Raw genomic sequence first — 21494 nt, 5'->3', positions numbered from 1 at the left:
CCTCCCACCCTCCCAATCCCACCCCTCTAGGTGGTCACAAAGGAGCGAGTTGATCTCCCTGTGCTATGTGGCTGTTTCCCACTAGCTATCTATTTTACATTTGGTAGTGTATATATGTCCATGCCACTCTCTCACTTTGTCACAGCTTACCCTTCCCCCTCCCCATATCCTCAAGTCCATGCTCTAATAGGTCTGTGTCTTTATTCCTGTCTTACCCCTAGGTTCTTCATGACATTTTTTTTTCTTAAATTCCATATATATGTGTTAGCATACGGTATTTGTCTTTCTCTTTCTGACTTACTTCACTATGTATGACAGACTCTAGGTCCATCCACCTCATTACAAATAGCTCAATTTCGTTTCATTTTATGGTTGAGTAATATTCCATTGTATATATGTGCCACATCTTCTTTATCCATTCATCCGATGATGGACACTTAGGTTGTTTCCATGTCCTGGCTATTGTAAATAGAGCTGCAATGAACATTTTGGTACATGACTCTTTTTGAATTATGGTTTTCTCAGGGTATATGCCACCTTCTTAAATATGGAGCAGTAGGAAGAGCACTGGTGTGAGGTTAGGGGGAGGAAGGAGGGGAAGATGATATCAGGTGGGGATATCCTCCCTGCGTGGGTGCTGGAGGAGAAAATGACATATATATATATATTATATATATATATATTATATATATATATATATAAAACTGAATCACTTTGCTGTACACCTGAAACTAACACAATGTTGTAAATCAATTTAAAAGAATAAATATATATTTTAAAATATGTGTCAGAAAAAAGATAGATGTCATTGTTTTAACATATTGAAATTTAAGACTGCTTATTACTGCAGCAAAAGCTGATTAACGCAGTCAATAACTTTTTAGAAACAGAAAAACAAATAGTAAGCTTTGTAAAGGAAGCTGAAATGATACCACCTCTTTTGCATAGCTATTCAGTTGTCATAGATTCAAACTTTCCTGTAAAAAACATTCCAAGCAAAACAAAGCCAGCTGTGTCTGAGATCTCACATACAATGTAAATGGGCTAGCACATTGATAAGTAATGTAGTAGGTGATCAAGAAATACCTCAAGTGGACTTGATCAATCAAACACTTAGCAAAGACATAATTGGGAAGGTTGGCAGTCTGAAAATCAGGAACCCTGGTTTTAAAGCCAGTTGTACATCTGAGTGAATTTGTCAGGCACCAGCATTGTATGATTTAGGAGGTTCATGCGTGCACGCACGCACACTCACTCTCACACACACTCACACACACACACACACACACACACACACGGCCAGACGGATCAAAAACATCTCCCTTACCACTCTTTTATGGTCCAAGAATGTCACCATGATAAACTGCAACCTGCCCAAGAAGTACAAATCAGAATGTGATTGATCTAGAAGCCATACCATGTGAGACAGTGCCGATCACTGAAGAAATTGAAGATGTTTAGTCTGGGGAAGATAAGACTCCAACAGATATGTTAGTTGCCTTCAAGAACTTGAAGACTTTCCTATAAACAGATTAGCCCTAATCAGTACAGATACAGAGAACAAAACTGGGGACAACAGGAGAAATTTACCAGGACACAGATCTCAATTCAATTTACTAGGGTGTTCTGTTCGGATGCCGCAGACCCTGGGATTCACATATATCTGACCTGTATCTGGCCACCCCGTGTAAAATCATAGTGACTGACAGGCAAGTGACTCCACAGTTGGGATATGAACTTAGAGCCACAACTGGCAAGTTTGGAAGAAATAGAAGAGCAACAGAAGCCAGAACCTCAGCAGAGAATCTGCCATCAAAGACTCTGGCTAAGTGAGCCACAGTAAGCCACAGCAAGAAAGTCAAAAGGAGGTCGTGCTTTCAGGGATCGGGTGGTGACTACAGGTGAATCCACCATGCCCTAGCCACCTTTGTGTGTGTGCATTTGGGGCAGAAAAGTCAAGGGTGTAAAGGAATGAGAGCAGATATAACATCCAAAGGTCCAAGCAAATCGGCTGAGGATACCCCTTTAGATAACAAAACACGGGAAAGGAGAAAGCCCTTCCCTAAAAGCATGAAAAAGGCAAGCATGAACACCTAGGAGTGAAATACCAGGGTGTACAGTCTGCAGCCATAGAATCCAGGGGAGCTTCAGCAGAGAAGAGCCCCGGGTAAGGGCTGGGCAGTAGGCCAAGGACCCTCTAAGAGCTGCCTAGGGAGGTGGGAGGGGGTGTCAGCAGTCAGGGACAAAAAGACCTGGTCATCGGCCAGAGGAGGGTGATGCTAGCAGGCTGCCACTTCCTGGCAGTCATGTATGCCAGACACTGTGCTAAAAGCTCCACACGTTAACTCCTTTGCTCCTAACTAGCCCTGTGAGCTAGTTAGCGCCCTTATTATCCCATTTTACAGATGGCAAAACTGAAGCATGGAGAGGCTCTTAGCGAGTAAGGGCAGAGCCAGACTTTGAACCCAGGGGAACTGGCTCCTGAATTAGGTTCTTAACCAGGAGCCAGGAGCTCAGCCCAGAGGAGAAGCAGCGGGGCTGGTGGGGAGGAAGGCTAGCACACGACCCAGGGTACAGGAGTTGGGGGCGGGGCCTCAGAAGGCTCCTTCAGATCCTGCGGTCACCTGGAAGGGGGCTCATCAAACCTGGCACTTTCAACTGCAACCTCCTTTTGCCTGGGGACATTGATGAGAAGAATTTTGTTGCAATCTTAACTGTTCAACCACGTGAAGGGGCAGCTTCCACCGGCCAATGTTCCTGCTGCTCCAGATGTTCCAGCAAAGGCTGGACACCAGCTCATGGGAAGTGTCAGGAAGGGATTTTTGTAATCCCTTAGTGTATTTGCAAAATCAGGCAGGAATGATTTGAGGCTGTTTACTGTTTTGTTAGCCTTCGTTTCCTTCCTCTCTTCACCTCCAAACGCAGGCTCCAACCTAATTCAACAATCCTACCTAGTCGGTGAACTTCCAAGCCATAATTCTTTTCATCCTCACACAAACCTGCTCTTACTGTCATTATACCTGGAGCCCACTGAACCCTCAAGCATGCCGGCAAACACCACAATGATGACTCCCTTCTCCCAGGGGCCCTGCAAGCCTTCCTTAGCTATAGCTGTGAAGTATTTTGAGAAACTTGAATTAAAGTGCTAGAGAAAGCACAACACACATTTATTGCTCATCTTGGAAAGACAGCAGCAATAAGCTTCCAAAACTCTCTTTGATTAACATAATCTGGGGGTAATGAATATGGATATTGTCAATAGTCACTTAGAAGCATGTTTTCTTTTGTACATTTTGTTCTCTCCAGTAAATTTCCAACCAAGAAAGGAAATGCCCCAAGCCCCTGTTTTCATCAATAAAGCAAGCACTCAGAGGAATTACATGGAGGGAATGGAGCCAGGAAGGAATTCTACCACCTTCAATCTTTATTCTAGTTGATTCTCTATGTTTTCACCATGATTTCTAATTATCTACCAAATTGAACCTGTCACGTCCCTAAGCAGCCTGGTTCTTTTCTCAGTGTCTCTGTGACAGTTTCTGATGAAGGGCTGATCAGGACAAATATCCCAAAGGGTATCTCCAGATCCACAGTCACTGCCTGCAGAAGACTGCTGCTGAAAGGCCCAGTTACCTGCCCAGGAAGAGAAACAGGAAGTACCTGTCGGCCTTGGGACCCCACGTGGAAAATGGCAATGGGTCAGTCAAGGTTCTCCAGAGAAAGAGAACCAATAGGATTTATACAGATACATATGAGGGGATTTCTTACATGAGGAATTGGCTCACATGTTATGGAGGCTAAGAAGTCCCATGATCAGCTGTCTGCAAACTGGAGAACCAGGAAAGCTGGTGGTATCATTCAGTCTGAGTCGGAAGGCCTGAAAATCGGAAGGGGCAGGTGATGTGAGTCCCGGTTTGAGTCTGAAAGCTCAAGAACCAGGAGCACCAGTGTCCGAGGAGAGGAGAAGACGGGTATCTCAGCTCAAGCAGAATCAGTGAATTCACTCTTCCTCTGCCTTTTTGTTCTATTCAGGCCCTCAACGGATCAGATGATGCCCACCCACGCTGATGAGGGGATCTTCTCTACTCAGTCCACCGATTCAGATGCTAATCTCTTCCAGAGACACTCTCACAGACACACCCAGAAATAATGTTTTACCAGCTATTTGGCATCACTTAGCCCAGTCAGGTGGACAAGTAAAATTAACCATCACAGGCAGCATCTGGTTTTCTACACCAGCACTTTAGTCATTACTCACAGGGCAGTGGACCCTAACCCTGCTGTGCTAGAATCACTTGGGGAGCTCTAAGGATCTAAGGAATCCCTATATCTATGCCACACCTCAGACCAATTAAATTGGGATTTCTGGGGCTGAGGCCAGGCACCATTGTTCCTGAAAGATCCCCAGGTAACTGCCCTGTGCAGCCAAGTTGGAGAACCATGGCTGCCCTCAGCAGCAGGTCCACACCTCACTCCCCTCTGTACTGATACATCTGTCCTGGCACTGACTCATCATTGGGCATGAGTCTTCAGTTAACTGAGCAGCAGCTACAATGAGCTTTTAAAAATGTAAATCATATCATGTTGCCCACCTGAATAAAACCCTCCCATGGCTTCTCATGGCTCTTAGAGTAAACACAAACCCCTTGTCTTGGCTTGAGAGACCCTCAGCAGCCTGACCCTGTGCCCTTCAGGCAGGAAAGCCAGGAATAACAGCTTGGCAAGTGGAGCCAAGGCCCAGCTCTGCACTTATAGGCTCCATGACTTTGGAGAAGTTACTGGACCTCCCCGGCCTTCTCTGCCTCACCTGTAAATGCAGATTTAACTAGTTGACACATGTAAATCTCTCACGTGGTACCTGAATCCTCCTCATCACACTGTCCCAGTGTCACTCAGTTCCCAGAGCAGGCCACCCCATCTCCCCTCTGGCCCAGCTCTGCAAGACACTCTCCTCTGACACCTGGCATGACTGGCTGCTTCCCGTCACTCAGGAGCCAATGCTGTGACCACAGAGACCCTCTCGCCCCTTCATCACCCTGTTTGACTTCCTTTATGGCCTGTATTCATTTGCTAGGGCTGCTATAACAAAGTATCGCAAAGTGCAAGGCTTAAATAACAGAAATTTATTGTCTCACAGTTCTGGAGGCTGGAAGTCTGAGATCAAGGTGTCAGCAGGGTTGGTTCCTTCTGAGGGCTGTGAGGAAGGATCTGTTCCAGGGCTCTTTCCTACCTTCTGGTGGTTTGCTGGCAATCCTTGGTGTTCCCTAGCTTGCAGATGCGTCACCCTGATCTCTGCCTTCATCTTCACAGCTCGTTCTCCCTGTGTGTGTGGCTCTGTGTCTGAATTTCCTCTTTTTATAAAGACACCAGTTGTATTGGGTTAGGGCCCCATCCTACTGCAATGTGACTTCATCTTAATTAATTATTCAGTACATCTGCAACGACTCTATTTCCAAATAAGGGCACGTTCTGAGGTACTGAGGATTAGAGCTTCAACATATAAATTTTGGGGGGACACTACAACATACCCTTTATCCCTCTCTAGAATGATCTGGTTTTATTTTTCTATCTGTGTGTTGAATTGTCTTATCTGTCTTCACTAAATGTTATTGTTGATACTGTCTGATTTTTCTGCAATGGCCATGCTATACATTTGTAATATGAAAAATAAGTAAAGACAAGGCTTTTAGAAAAAAAAAAAAAACCTTCTCCCTTGCATTGTGATTTGGGTGGCCATCATCTCCAGGTCTAGACTGGAAACTCCACGAGAGCAGGGACCGTGTCTTAGCATCCTTGAGCCTAACGTCATGCCTGGCACATAACAGATGCTCAGTACATGCTGGCTGAGTTGAAATTAAATAGATATGTACATTGATTTCCCCACAAGAGCTCAAGTAGAGCAGTTGTTCTTGCAGCCTTCCTGGTATACATTTTCTCACAAATCTGGAAATCTTAAAAAAAAATGCTGGCACTCTAGGCTTTTGAATGACTCTGGTATATACAGTGGCACTATCTAAATGTACTGATATCTAAGATGTCAAGAATTAACACACAGCATGAAGCAACGCTGTCAAATTTAGGAGGAAATTAAACCAGTAGTTCCATCACCCAATGCCTGTGAACCAAACTGCTACATTTCACCTGATTCTTCTAATTAGGTTGTATCTACAAAGCTTTTAGAAGTGGACAAGTGTTACATTAAGTGCTAAGTAGTATTAATTAATAATATGGGTAGGTTACACAGGCTGGAACTTGCTGTAAATGTAAATGTCCTAGGCTTATCAGCACAGTACTTGGAATCAATGTTCCAGATGTATTTTTTAAATTCTTTATAGAATTTTATGAAGCTTCTGGCTTCCAAAGAAAGTAACTTCATATAATCTTGGCATTTTCTAACTTGACAAAACTTTAGAAATCATCTAGTATAATAATTCTCAAGTCTATCAGACCCAGCACCTCTTTTTTGTAATACATGTTTTGATACACCCCTCTTTAATATCCTAAAGCAAAATTCATGGGTAACCTGCCTATATATAACATATTTCAGTATTTAAACACTCAGGCAAGTACAGCTGTCATCATGAGATGCTTGCACTATATGAAAAAGTACTGTAAACGTGCCAGTTTCAAATGGCAGTCTGTTACAGGTGTGCTGAATGCGTGATGCAACACCATGGGTTGCACTGAAAGCGTGTCTTGGTTTTCTAAAACAGTGATGAACTCCACTTAAGTTCAAAACTAAAGAATTTACAATCTTCCTTCAATTTATTCTGTAATTGCCTTCCTGGAAAAGTCAAGGTACTTGTCTATTGAAACCATCCAAAATAATCTCATGTGCTTATATGTAAAACAGAGTTAGGTTTTAGGTTCAGATCATCATAACCAGAATTTTCACCTACAAGAATGTCCGGGGCTTCCCTGGTGGCACAGTGGTTAACAATCTGCCTGCCAATGCAGGGGACATGGGTTCGATCCCTGGCCCGGGAAGATCCCACATGCCGTGGAGCAACTAAGCCTGTGCGCCACAACTACTGAAGCCTGCGTGCCTAGAGCCCGTGCTCCGCAACCAGAGAAGCCACTGCAATGAGAAGCCCGTGCACCGCAACGAAGAGTAGCCCCCGCTCACCGCAACCAGAGAAAAGCCTGTGCACAGCAACGAAGGCCCAACGCAGCCAAAAATAAAATAAATTAATTTTTTTAAAAATGTCCGAGGGCCTCCCTGGTGGCGCAGTGGTTGAGAGTCCGCCTGCCGATGCAGGGGATGCGGGTTCGTGCCCCGGTCTGGGAGGATCCCATATGCCGCGGAGCGGCTGGGCCCGTGAGCCATGGCCGCTGGGCCTGCGCGTCCGGAGCCTGTGCTCCGCAACGGGAGAGGCCACAACAGTGAGAGGCCCGCATACCACAAAAAAAAAAAAAAAAAATGTCCGATATCTGAAAATGGTATGACACCATCCCACATGTTTAACATCTCTGGGGCCCACCAACCAAATGCCATGAACACTCCCCCTACCCCAACCTCTGAGAGCAAAAAATTTCTCAAAACATTTTCATTTCATTTGAGAACAAAGTTCGAAGACAATCCCGTGGGGTGGCACTGCCCCTCTTGAGAGTTGTAGATCTAATTTTACATCCTTATATAAAAAATGAGGATTTGTGTCCCCAGAGATTATGCCCAAGAATCACAGACCAAGTCTTGGCAGAGCCAGGTAAGAAGCACTTAGAGTTTGACAGAAGAGCGTTTTCCACAGGCCAGGCATTGTCTTAAGCTCTTTTTAGACAAACACTAATTTAATTCTCACATTGACACAAGGCAGGAGGCTTGATTATCCCCACTATGCAGTAGAAACTGAAGCACAGAGACATGAAGTAACGTTCCCAAGTTCCCAGAACCGTAAGCAGCAGAGCCCTGACTCAGACCACCCTCTTCATAACGACTATGCCACACAGTGCAAACTATGGACTGTCTTTTAGGACTGGAGGCAAGACAAAGGGGGAAATGCAACCCTCCTGCATTATAAATACACAGGTTAGATCAGTTCTACCAGTTCAGTACACGGACCTCCATCCATGCCTTCAAGCCATGGTTTGTTTCCCACCTGGTCTCATCTTCCTTTTTCTTGTGTTTTTCCTGCAGACATTCATTCCCAGGAGAAGGCTGCCCTGGGGCCCTCTCGACCTCTCCTAAAAGGGAGATCCCTGGTCACTAGATGAGTTCCAGAAGCATCCACTAAGGCTTCTGCAGCCCTCTGCCATCAGTTGACCTTCACCACAACCCATCTCGCTCAGGATGAGTGGCTTCCTCGCCTCCCTGGACCCCCGGCGAGTGCAGTGGGGGGCTGCCTGGTACGCCATGCACTCCAGGATCCTGCGCACCAAACCGGTGGAGTCCATGCTGGAGGGAACTGGGGCCACCACAGCACATGGCACCAAGCTAGCCCAGGTGCTCACCACCGTGGACCTCATCTCGCTCGGAGTTGGCAGCTGCGTGGGCACTGGGATGTACGTGGTGTCTGGCCTGGTGGCCAAGGAAATGGCAGGACCTGGCGTCATTGTGTCCTTCATCATTGCAGCCGTTGCATCCATATTGTCAGGTAAGCATCTTGTGCGGGCGCAGGCCTGTGGAGAGCGTGCCCGCAGGCCTGTTACTGTTCGTCCCACCCTCCTAGAGTATTTAGTGGTGAGATGAGCAAAGTGGTCATCATGCTCCCTTTTTGCCTTGACTATCAGTGAGTTCAGTGCTAGGTTTTGGCTCATGTAGCAGCTTCCTTTTTCTTTGGTTTTTCGATCCAAATAAATATTCTGGTGCCTAGCCATTGCCCAACTTCTCATTCCCTGTCATGTCGTAATGGCTCTATTTTTATTCTGTCTCCCTTTCAGGAGAAGATAGGTCAGTTCTTTCGTGGGGGGTGGATATAGCCAGGATATAAATAATAAGTACTGGATAGGCAGAGTAGCAAAATGACAAGTCAGTAAATCTGATGTGATTGGGATTTTATGAGCCTCAGACTGGCACTGTGATCTCCAAGCAGGAGGAAACCAAGTTAGGAAATAAAGTCATCGTGAGAATCACAAAGCACCATCTGCCACAGCACTTCAACAGACTGATATTCTGCAGAGGTAGCTCAGCTAGCTCCTTCTCTCTCCTTGAGAAACAATCATAAAACTCGTTTGTTTGTTTTATTTAATGAAGTACCAGGACTTACATGTTGATAATTTGTGAAATAGCTCTATTTCCTTTTCCTCTTTCCTCCTCTTCTCTTGAGTTGGAATCCACAGTATCTTCCCAGATGCTGGGGACGGGTCAATGGACACCTTGAAAAAGAAAGAAAAGGAAACTTCCTGCTTCTTGATGGTTATACTGCAAAAGCATGAGGCTTTGCTGGGTTTGGGATTGGCAGATCACGTGGGTCAACTCATGCCTTGGCAGTGAATGTTGTGGCCTCTTCAAATGCTTCTGGAGAAGTAAAGATGCTAACTTACACTGGGAGTTCTGTGTACTAATGCACACCATCACAAGAAGAGTTCTACATTAGTATCATACATCCAGACTAAACAGTCTTCATCCATGTGGGATGCACAGACTAGGGATACGCCATCAGAAAGTGCACTGGTTTATATCTGACATCGTTTTAATGTGATGAGGAAAATATTTCCAGAACCGATTTTATTTATTTCCTGTCATGGCTTATATCCTTGTTGGTCTTACCACTATCTTTTCCTGAAGTCATTCTCTAATATGCATGAACATCCTAATATTTGAGATTCCTGCAGAATAGAGGATTTTTTCCTTATAGATGAAAATAAATTATTCACATGAATAAATTCTGTGGATGCTTGAAATTCTATTAATATTAACCTGATTGCAATCATTTTCAAACTTGTTTGGCAAGGAAATTATTTGGGGGAAGGTGCCAGATTCTTACTCACCATAAATTTATAAATCTAAAAATGTTAGCACATAGAACAGAAGAGCAGGGGTAAGACAAAAGGCAGGCATGTAACCAGGGAGTGCTACAGAGGGCTCAGGGCAGACGGTTCAGAGTCCTGCCTGGTCAGTGCAGACTGCACAGCCTCCTCTAGATCCCATCCTATTAAGGCCCAGTCCCCCAAACCATGACAGTTCCCACAAACGAATGCTTCTTTCTTATCCTTCAATGTGCTTCATTACATTTAGAAATTAGAACAAGGCCCAGTCACATTCCGGTAGCCTGTCCCCCTGACATCATGCTCGTGGGTGCTGTGTAACCTAGACTGGGGCTGTGGAGGGAGTATTTACACCATAGAAATTTGAAAATGCTACCAATCAGAGTTTGTTTGTTTGTTTGTTTGTTTGCTGTTTGTTTTCAGAGAGTGAGTTGTTAAACATTTACCAGCACATCAGTGAACCAGCTTCACCAAAGGCTCTGGTACTGGCCAGTAATTGGTGCCTTCACCACGGCACCAGGCACCAGAAGAAAGCCCTGCTTCTGTCCCAGTAGGGATGCCCCTCTCTGCACATGGCCTCATCCATAACATTTCTCTACACTTTGTAACTGACATCTCCCAGCTGAGGCCAGCCAGAATCCTCCTAGAGCCCCCAGCCAGGGACAGGACCAAAATAACTGTGCCAAGGTTAGCATTTTTATATGAGTTTTCTTCAACCAGGCCTCTCACTCTATGATCCTTTGCCATTAAACCAAGGAAAGTCTCCCTCCACCCTCTTCTTTCCACTCCCACACCGTCATCTCCGTAGAGCTTCTCTCTGGACCCAACTTCCCACTGCTTCTCCATATCTGCATCTATCTCCAGCAATAACTGCTGCTTGGTTGCAAGAGTAGAATAAAGAAAAAGTTGGGATTGACTAGATTTAGCTTTTCCCAGGCAGAGAGAGAGGGGGAAAAAAGCAATGGGGCTGGGAATACTAGAAAAGGAAGAGGAAATACTGCTGGACCACACAACTTAGGTTGGATGAGAAGGGAAGTGAGAACATGAAGGCAGCGGTGACTTATGAGAAGTGGTAGGATCGATGAAGACTGGTGTTCTCAGTGAGGTCAGGAAATCACTGAAGTAAAAACACCGAGAAAGTGAACTAGAAGACAGAAGTGAAGTTGAAGGGTAGGATGCTTGAAATTAAGATTTCAGAGAGGTAAAGTAATCAGTAACGATAATTTAGACTTGGAACCTGGCTCAGCCACTGATCAGCTGTGAGACTCTGAGCAAGTTCCATAACTTCTCTGAGCCTCAGTTTCTCCACCCTGAAGATGGTGACAATAATACCTACTTCACAGAGATGTTGTAAAGACTAAATGAGGTATCTGTAAAATGCCCATACAACACCTGGCACGTAGCACCTATTAAGTGGTTATTATTATTTTGTGCCAAACCCTATATTAGGAGTTTGCCATACATCATCACATTTAAAATTCATAATATCTCTTCAAAGTAGGTTTTATTATCTCCAGTTTTACATATGAGGAAACTGAAGTTTAAATAACAGAAACTAGATTTGAATTTATTACGCCAGCAATATCTCTCAACCCTGACTATGAATTTAAATTACTTGGGGAATTTGCTTCTGAATAATGGACTGGGGGAGGGAGGCTCAGCTTTACTGAGTTATAAGTACATACAGTAAAGTTGACCCTTTTAAATATACAATTCTATGAGTTTTGACCAATACATACAATTGTGTAACCTCCACTACAATCAAGATACAGAAGAGTTCCATCACCCCCCAAATAATTCCTTCATGTTACCTCTTTGTGATTTTCCCCTCCTGCCACCCCCAACCCCTGGCAACCACAGACGTTTTCTGTCTCTATACTTTCGCCTTTTCCAGAATGTTATATAAATGGACTCATTCAGTATGTAACCTTTTGAGTTTAGTTTCTTTCACTTAGTATGATGCATCTAAGATTCATTCGTGTTGTGTGTTATCAGTGAGACGTTACACTTTATTTCTGAGTAGTATCCCACCTTATGGATATTCCACAGTTCGTTTTTTTTTTCTTTTCAATTTATTTTATTTTTTATTTTTATTTTTTGGCTCTGTTGGGCCTTCGTTGCTGCGCACAGGCTTTTTCTAGTTGTGGTGAGCGGCAGCTACTCTTCGTTGCAGTGCGCGGGCTTCTCATTGCGGTGGCTTCTCTTGTTGCAGAGCAAGGGCTCTAGGCATGCGGGCTTCCGTAGTTGTGGCACGTGGGCTCATTAGTTGTGGCTGGCGGGCTCTAGAGCGCAGGCTCAGTAGTTGCGGCGCACAGGCTTAGTTGCTCTGCTGCATGTGGGATCTTCCCAGACCAGGGATCGAACCCATGTCCCCTGCATTGGCAGGTGGATTCTTAACCACTGCGCCACCAGGGAAGCCCCCCACAGTTTATTAGTTTACTAGTTGTAGGACAACGGGGTTGATCCAGTCTGGGACCATTATGAATTAAGCCATTATAAATATCTGTGTACAGATTTTTGTGTGAACACAAGTTGTCATTTCTCTTGAGTAAATACCTAGGAGTGGAATTGCTGGGGTTTGTGGCAAGTATATGTTTAACTTTATAATAAACTGCCAGACATTCTCCCAAAGTGGCTATCTTATTTTTGATTCTCACCAGCTATACATGAGAGTTCCAGTTGCTCTGTTCTTTGCCAGCACTAAGAATTGTCAGGTGTGTTTTTTTGTGGCTGTTTTATTTGTTTGTTTGCCATTTTAGAAGGTGTATAGTGATATTTCAATATGGTTGCAATTTGCATTTCCCTAATTATGAATATTTTGAGCATCTTTTTATGTATTTATTTGCCATGCAAATATATTCTTTGGTAAAGTGTTCAAATATTTTTCTCATTATTTAATTGGAGTCTTCATTTTCTTATTAACTTTTAAGACTTCTTTATATATTTTGGATACAAGTTCTTTATTAGATATATGGTTTTGCAAATATTTTCTGTCAGTTTGTGACTCATTTTAAAATTTTCTTTTAATTTCTGTTTATTTCTTTTTAAAAATACCGATGCTCAGGCTCTACGCCCTAGAGATTCTAATTCAGTTGGACTGGGATAGAGCCCAGGAACTGGAATTTAAAAAAAAATTCCCCAGGGAATTCTAATGTGCGGCCAGGGTTAAGAACTACTCCACTATAGGAACTAGGAGCTACCTCTGGAATAGCCATGACCTACAAGAAGAGGAAATGTATGTTAAGATAGGAACTATTTGGCCAGCAGATTCTTAAGAGACTTTTGCCCTTGTGGCATCACCTCCCATGAGATGAGCAAACCAGCTTATAACATGAAACAAATCTAAGAGAGAGAGCCACTTTCTCTATAATTTGACAAGACCCAAAGTTACAAAAACTTCCCAGGGACTTCCCTGGTGGCACAATGATTAAGAATCCGCCTACCAATGCAGGGAACATGGGTTCAATCCCTGGTCCGGAAAGATCCCACATGCCGCGTATCAACTAAGCCCCATGCACCACAAAAACTGAGCTCTGTGCTCTAGAGCCCGTGCGCCACAACTGCTGAAGCCCACTCACCTAGAGCCCGTGCTCCACAACAAGAGGAGCCACCACAATGAGAAGCCCGCGCACGACAACAAAGAGTAGCCCCAGCTCGCCACAACTAGAGAAAAGTCTGTGTGCAGCAACAAAGACCCAACGCAGCAAAAATAAATAAAATTAAAAAAAGAAAAAAACTTCCCAGGCTCCTCCTACTGTTCCTGCCCCAACACCATAACTGCCCACAGCCCTATCACAGGTGGAGGGAAATTTATCAGAGGAAGCAGCTTGTGCTGTAACCTTTACCCTTGTCCAAAAGGTCTTATCTACTCTTGAATAGCTCAGCAGCCCACAACCAGACCCCGTGCCCATGCCAAACCTTAAAACCCTTTTATATATACCAGACTGTATAAACCAGATAGGGGAAATAGTTTTTCTTCCTGGTTCCCACTGACAGCTTTGTTGCAAGATGAGGGATGGAAGGAGGGTAGTTTATAGAGGTTCTCTAGTTCACTGGCTTGGGATGAAACACAATGCAAAGCCTCTGTGTCAGCGACACCTGGCCATTAAAAGTAATCTGCCCCAAGAGGCTCCTATGAATGGAACGTGCGTGGAGAAATAAAACTTATTTCCAGTTCTTTTAATATTAATAAAATTGAACCTCAAACAGAGTGTAGGTCTGAATGACTCCTAAGCTCTTGCACTGTCTACAACTACCCTTTCAGCCCATTTCTCAGGTGGTTTTGGTAAGGATTAAATGACAGTAAGCATGCATAGTATCAGTCCCCTGCCCGGTACACAATACCAGTAATTTTTATCATCTGCTCATGAGAAATAGTAGCAAAAATCTAATAAGATATGGTTTGGGAAAGGTGTATTGGGTACCTACCACATGCCAATCCTGGAGCAATACCAAAAATAAATAAGAAATTGCCTCTACCCTAAAGGACCCATCATCTCCATTAATGGAGATGAATGCTAAACCTGATAAGTAATTATGGCAATACTAGTAATGATAATAATAATGATAGTAGCAGCTACCATTTATTGAGCACTTACTGTGTACCTAAAGAGCTCTAATTGCTTTATACATTATTTTACTCAATCTTCACAACAACCCCATGTGTAAGTCGTGTTATTTTCCTCATATTGCAGATGAGAAAAAGGAGGCTTCTGAAACCTTTGGTAATTGGTTTAAGGCTCTTGTTTAAGAGGTGATAGAGCAAGGAATAGAGTGAAAGCAGTCTGACTCCAGAGTCCTCTCATGAATCACTCTGCTATTCTGCTACTGTGTTAGCAGACTAGGATTAGGTTCAGTTGATACAGCAGAAAACTAAAAATGAAAGATAATTTCACTTCCCTCTTGTATAAAAGAAGTCTGGAGGGAGGCTGCTACTGTGGCTCTGCAGTCATGGGTAATCAGGCCCCTTGATCTTTCTGCTCCACCATCTGGATACTTGGCTTCCATCCTCAAGGTGACTGCAAGATCCACGATGGCTGCTGAAGCTCCAGTCAATTTGTCTGAGTTTTGGAAGGCAGGAAGGAAACAGGAAGTTGAGGCAGGTCATTTCCCACATTTCTGTCCCTTTTTAAAGAAGCTTTCTCATAAATCCTTTCCTATAACTTCCATTTGTATTGCTTAAAACCTGAACACTTAAGATACAGCAAGTGAGATTGAGAAATGTAGTCTTCTGACTGGGTACATTGCCAACCCAAGTATTTTAGGGGTTCTACTGGTGGTAAAGAAAAGGAAAACTAGCTGTCACTGCCACACCTATAATGGATGCATAGCCCCTAAGCCCTCCAGTTTGCTGAGGTCAAGTTGTTCTGAAACATTTAAGTAAAATTTGTTCTGATTCCCAGTAATGTACAATCAGAAAATCTAGTCTCCTTCAGTAAACCTAGAGAGTTGTGAAGCTTACTTCCTCCAGCTCTGAATCTCTGCTTCCATAGAGTCTCTGTCTCCACTCCATGTTTCATTGGCTTCTTCCCTTTTCTTCACTTCATCATCCAACTAGATGATACCCCAGTCCCTCCTGTCCTCCAACTAACAGCAAGGTAAAGCTGTATGTGCAGTGAACTTTATGGAAAGTTTGGGCCAGAGGTAGGAGATATAATGCAGTCCATCCCAGCAGACAGCAAGCTTACGATGGAATATAGGCTACTCCAATTCTCCCTGGCTTTAGAGAATGTCCACAAACCCTCTGTTCTTCTTGACTTCAGCCTCCAGCCCCATTGATGGGCAGCCTTCCTCCTTCAAACTGACCTCTACTCCCTCACCTGCTTACTGTCAAGCCCTAAAACTCTTTTTTTTTTTTTTTCGGTACGCGGGCCTCTCACTGTTGTGGCCTCTCCCGTTGTGGAGCACAGGCTCCGGACGCGCAGGCTCAGCGGCCATGGCTCACGGGCCCAGCTGCTCCGCGGCATGTGGGATCTTCCCGGACCGGGGCACGAACCCGTGTCCCCTGCATCGGCGGGCAGACTCTCAACCACTGCGCCACCAGGAAAGCCCAAGCCCTAAAACTCTTGTTCATATCTTATCCAGAGCAGTCTACATATCTTTCTATCGCCCTCCAAGTTCATCCTGGCCATTCTCCAAAGACTATCATCCCCTAACCAAAATGGCCCACCAGGATCATTCATTTAAACAAAGTGAGGTCTAGAAGGAGGGATTTGGGGGCCAGGGCAGAAAGGTTAGAGATCATTCTGTAGTCATTGAGAAGTTCAGTGGCGTGACCAGATCTGTATTTTAGTAACACAGCGGGGAGAGAACAGAGGTGGGAATCTGGCTGTGTGCATATTGTACAGAACAGGCAAGAGACTACGGGGCTCTAGGCCCTGAAGCGGAGCTGACAGGAAGCCTGGGATGGAGAAGAAGATTTGGGGCATGGCTGGATGAGGGAGGGTGAGGGAGAAGGATAAATGCTCTTTCTAGCTCAGAAAAGGCACATAATAAATGAGAACATTTTTGAGATAATGTCATTTGAACAATGGATTTACAATACCATCCTGGTGAAAGAAAGTGAAGGCAGAAACAGAAAACTCCAGGAAAGAGCCCCGCCACAGACACCACGAGGTACAGTAAACTAATCTTTGTGTTCAGAACACTGCATACGGTGCTCTTGTGGAGCGCCTCCTCTCCATCCCCACCAAGCCAGTGCAGGGAGAGGTGATTTTAGTTCTGCCCTCAGCTGAGAAGCCAGGGGGTCAGAGGTTAAAGTAACTTCCTGAGAAGCAGGCAGATATTTACTGGCAGAGCCAGAACTCAAATCTAAGATTGCAGGACTCCAAAACGCACGGTCCTCCATTTCAGCAAGCTGCCTCTGATATCTTTAAGGCAAAACACTCTTTCTCATTAGATGGGGATTAATAAATTGCAATGGATGAAACGGTCTAAAAGGCAATAAAGGACCATCACACCGAGTAGTATGTTTCTCGGCACTCTAAGTTTATGGTTCAGCACTAGGGTTGATCATTTGTATTTCCTGCCATCCTCACTTGCTCTTTAGCATCTTCTCAACCAACATTAGGTGAACCCTGGTAACTGAATCCCTGGAGAGGTGCTAAGGGGAACAGAGTTCTTTCCCACAGACGAGGCTCCCAACCGCCTCCCTGGGCTTGTTCCGCAGACCTTCTCAAAGTTTAAGCAGAGTCCCCTCGTTCCAGTGTTCATCTCAGGTTGGATTTTCATGCCAAGGAAGATCGCTAAATATTTAGGATCTATTTAGATAGTCTGGTGAGTTTCTTTGTTTTGTTTTTCAGAACAGACCATTTCCCCCTCCCCAAATTGAAGCCAGACCTGAGAGATGACCACCGGAAGGGTTGGCCCTTCTGCAACCTATTTTCAATGACCTAAGATCACTCATTCATTCCACAAACTTGCATTTATTTGTTCCCCCAAACATATCTGAGAACTGCTCTTAACCACACTGGGAGGTGGGGTGGGAGAGGCAGAAATGCAAAGTGGGTGAGAGGGTAGAGAGGAAATGCAAAGATGAACAAATTCAGGGCCGTCTTCAAGCTTCTTGAAGACTAGCTCTCCAAAAGACTGTCCAGATACACAGCTGTAGGTTGAAATCTTAATAATGATAGCAGCTGCCCCTGATGTTTGTAAAGTCTCTAAGACAGAAGTTAGTAAACACTCAGTAAATGTTAGTCATTACTATTATTATTACTATTGTTTTTATTATCATTAGGCAAATTCTGTGCCCTGGGCACCATGCATCTACTACCTCATTTAATCCTCTCAGCCTCCCTGGTAGGTGATAGTAGCTTTCCTGTAGTATGCCCAATCACAATAGCTAAGCCACTGAGCACTGATAACATGCCTGGCACTAGCTGAACACCAGTGGCACAATCCTCTCAACAAATCCTACAAAATAAATACCATTGTCAGATGCATTTTGCAGATGACAAAACTGAGGCTTGCATGGGATGGGTGACTTGTCCGGGGCAACGAAGCAGTCAGCGGCAAAAGGCAAGTCTAAATTCGATTCTGCCTGCTCCAGAGACTGTTACCACCATGTTGCTCCATGCAGACACACCCCCTCAAAAAATTTAAAAACTCGCCAGAGAGAATCGAATGAATCAAGGAAACCCTCATTCCTATGGGTTTCAAAAGAGCCTGTAGCTCATTCTATTCCATTGATTAGGGGAGCACTTTTCTAGCTCAAAACTTCTGTAACCCAGGTCATGAAAATGACGTCTAAGCTCAGCGGCTTTCTGTCACCTGTCAGCAGTGAGAAGGGTGTTGTGAAGTGCATGTAGCTCTTCTATGTGGGGCTGGATTGACAGCCCTGTAGGAAGGATGTCAGTTACCAGTTCAGAAAAGGTGAGCACAGTTTAATAGAAATATGCAAGTTTCTCAAATTGCTGATTGTGAAAATGAGTTTCCTCCAGCAAACCCAGGAGAAACTGGGCTTCTTTTGCATCTTCTCCAGCACTTGCTGGGGTGGACAGTGCATACCGAGAGCCCCCAGCACGGCTGTCAGAGGGACTGGCCGCCGGCTCTGGGCTCAGCATGGCAGGGTGCCGCAGAAGACAGGCAAGAACTCCGAGACAAAGGGCTTGGCATCGATCGATGCAAAGAAACAAGACAGGCACACGTGAAATAGTCATGGGAGCTGCAAGAGACAAAGGGCCTGGGTCAGAAGTCAGGACACCTGGGATCTAGTTCCAGCTCTGTCCCTCAGCAGCTCAGGACCCTGGAGCAAGTCATTCACGTCTCTCGACCTCAGTTTCCTCCTATGCACAACGAAGAGTTCAGATTCGATTGCCTGCATGAGTTAGGGTGAAAAAGAGAACTTAGGGAGCAGAAAGATTTGTAAAGAAAGGTCCAATGCCTCAACTCCCCCCACACACATCCCAACACCACGTAGCACAGGAGCACCAGGTAGCATCAGAGCATTAGCCCCGGAGCTGATCTACCTCACTTCAAGCCCTGCTCGGCCATTCACTACTTGTGCAACTTGAAAAATGTACTTAACCTAGAGCTTCCCAAGCAGGTTGCCAAAAATTATAGGTGTGCCAAGGTATTGCTCCCTCAGCCCTCAGGGCAGCAGGAGGTGGGAGAGGCCCAAGGCTACTCACCGCTACCTGTGAACGGCCTCGTCCCTTTACACATGACCTCCTTCCCACATCCGTACAAACGTCATTTTCTAGGTGTATTCTGTCAAGTGGAAAATATTGGGAAGTCCTGAGAACCTGTCTAGATCCTGGACTCATTCTCTGTAAATGGAATAATGATGGCCTCAGCATCATTTCTATCTTGTGAGATTAAGATCGAGTATGTAAAGTGCTCAGTAGAGCTGGTGCACACAGTAAATGTTTAGTAATGTTTGCTCTTATTTTTACCCTTACTACCACTACGGCTGGCCAGAGCTCCAACCTAACAAGGCTAGGTTCATTCTTAGTGCAAATGAGCAGGTTCAGATTCTGAAACCCCTCAGCGCACACCTAGTAAAAGACTCAGACCCACCTCCTACTCACCCTTTCTCCAGATAAACCTTGGGCAAAAAGCATACTTTTGTTTCTGAAGGCATTTGCCCAAGAGGAACTCTCATCTCTACAGGGACAGTCCCCTTCAAACAATCTGTGCTGCAAAACATAAAGAAAAGCTGTGCCTCAAAAAACAAGTAAATAAGTACATAAGAGAATGACAAATTGTGGTAAGTGCTCCATGGAAATTAAACAGGGTACCAGTGCAAAGTACTCTCTCTCTCTCTGAACAAGTGATATTTAAGCAGCCTCCATTCTGTGCACTAAAACAGGGGCTAGAGGTGAGTCAGGCACAACAAGCAAGCATAACCACCTGAGACAGGAGCGCTCATGGAAACTCACAGAGGAGTTATTCCTAGCACCAGCGCCTGCCCTTGGGGCTCTGGGGAAAGGCAGACTATGTACAGAGTCTAACTGGCTGGCCACAGCAGATCAGGAGCTCTGCGTGTGCCAGCCATCAGCTCTGAACACCCTGCCCCACTCGGTGCCCCTCCTCACACTGCCAGGCCACAGAGGCTGGTGCTAAGGGCCCATGGCCAGCCGAGTGAATCAGGGAGGCCCACTGCCCCTACCCCGGCAAATTCCACCAGCCCTGGCAAGGGGGTGAGATCACCAAAGCAAAGGGGGTATGAAGAGAAAAGAACAAAGGGCAGAACTTGGTTAAATGGCTACAATCAGATGGAGATGGAGAAATCAAAAGCAATAATGGAGAAAGAAAAATGTAGGCAGAGGAGGAGGAGTGAAACTGAAGGAAGAATATATTCTTACACATGGAACTGAAGAAGGTGTAAGCACTGGCATCCCAAGCTGCAGGGACGCTGGTAAACGGCCTTTCCAGTTGACAGCCTGTGGACTGGAGCTGCCAATCTCTGGGGTACAGCATAGACAAACACCATAATACAAAGGGTAGAGCTGGCATGGAGAAGAGAGAACAGCAAGCAGTAAAGTGAAACTCTGATTTAACAACCCAAGAAATGCCTTCATCTGTGCCTGTGCCTTATTGAGTGTCCATGGGTAGCTGTATGTGTGTGAAAAGCAATGATTTGCTAGCATACATCACAAACATTTCAGACTCTGCTTCACCACTGGCCATTTACATAGACCTGGCCCTCCAAGTCCCTGTAAAGTAGTTGAACACATATAAATATATGTATACATTTACATAAGTATGTATGTATACACAGGCACACATAAATATATCTTTATATCCTATCAACTCTTCAGGAATTTCCTATTCTGTAATAAATTCAATAATAGTCCTTGGTTATTTATCTTGAGACTTTATTTACAAATACCCCAGTTTATAATTTCTGAGGTTTTTTTTTTTTTTTTTTTGCGGTACGCGGGCCTCTCACTGTTGTGGCCTCTCTCGTTGCGGAGCACAGGCTCCGGACGCGCAGGCTCAGCGGCCATGGCTCACGGGCCCAGCCGCTCCGCGGCACATGGGATCTTCCCGGACCGGGGCATGAACCCGTGTCCCCTGCATCAGCAGGCGGACTCTCAATCACTGCGCCACCAGGGAAGCCCTTCTGAGGCTTTTTAAAGAAAATAAACAATGCAATGAATTTCTCTTATGTATAAAACATAGATACAAATGCCTGCTCCTTTGCAGACACTTCTAAGCATGTTTTAATTATGAGAGCACTCGACACAAAAAAACAGGTCAAGAGCACTCAGTGTTTTCCTTGGAGGGCATGCCTCTGTCAAGAAGCCACCAACATATCCAAGGGATTCACTGTTCCATTCACTGGAGTTGTCTTGTAGAAAAGTCAGCTAAAATCCCACCATCGCTATTGTATTTGGTAGGGGCTGTCCAGTTGGAAGCAATCCATTAGGACCATCTAGGTGAGAATCTAGGAAAAACAGTTACCCCAGATCCTGGTCAGCTGTGCCCCAGTACTGTTTACCATGCACTTCATCCTTCCATCCTCATGGACCAGTAGGCAGCAACACTCACTCCTTAAAATACAAACTTCATACTTATGCCCTACAGAAGGCCAAATTCTTCTAGAGTTTGTGGGCTGGAGGGTAGAAAGG

At 44.8% G+C, this 21494-nt stretch overlaps 1 protein-coding gene across 1 annotated transcript in view; it reads left to right on the top strand.

Annotated features, from left to right (window-relative positions):
• The first annotated feature begins 8284 nt into the window (after positions 1 to 8284).
• Positions 8285 to 21494, top strand: part of SLC7A14 (solute carrier family 7 member 14) — a 69078-nt gene continuing 55868 nt past the window's right edge. The window contains exon 1 of the mRNA XM_060100026.1: positions 8285 to 8588. Within this exon, the coding sequence (XP_059956009.1) occupies positions 8285 to 8588 (304 nt within the window). The remainder of the gene's footprint in view (positions 8589 to 21494) is intronic.

The sequence above is a fragment of the Mesoplodon densirostris genome, chromosome 5, assembly GCF_025265405.1.
Source record: "Mesoplodon densirostris isolate mMesDen1 chromosome 5, mMesDen1 primary haplotype, whole genome shotgun sequence".
In the NCBI taxonomy this organism is placed as follows: domain Eukaryota; kingdom Metazoa; phylum Chordata; class Mammalia; order Artiodactyla; family Ziphiidae; genus Mesoplodon; species Mesoplodon densirostris.
Note: the sequence above shows the minus strand (reverse complement) of the source record. Positions and strands in the feature narration are given on the sequence as shown.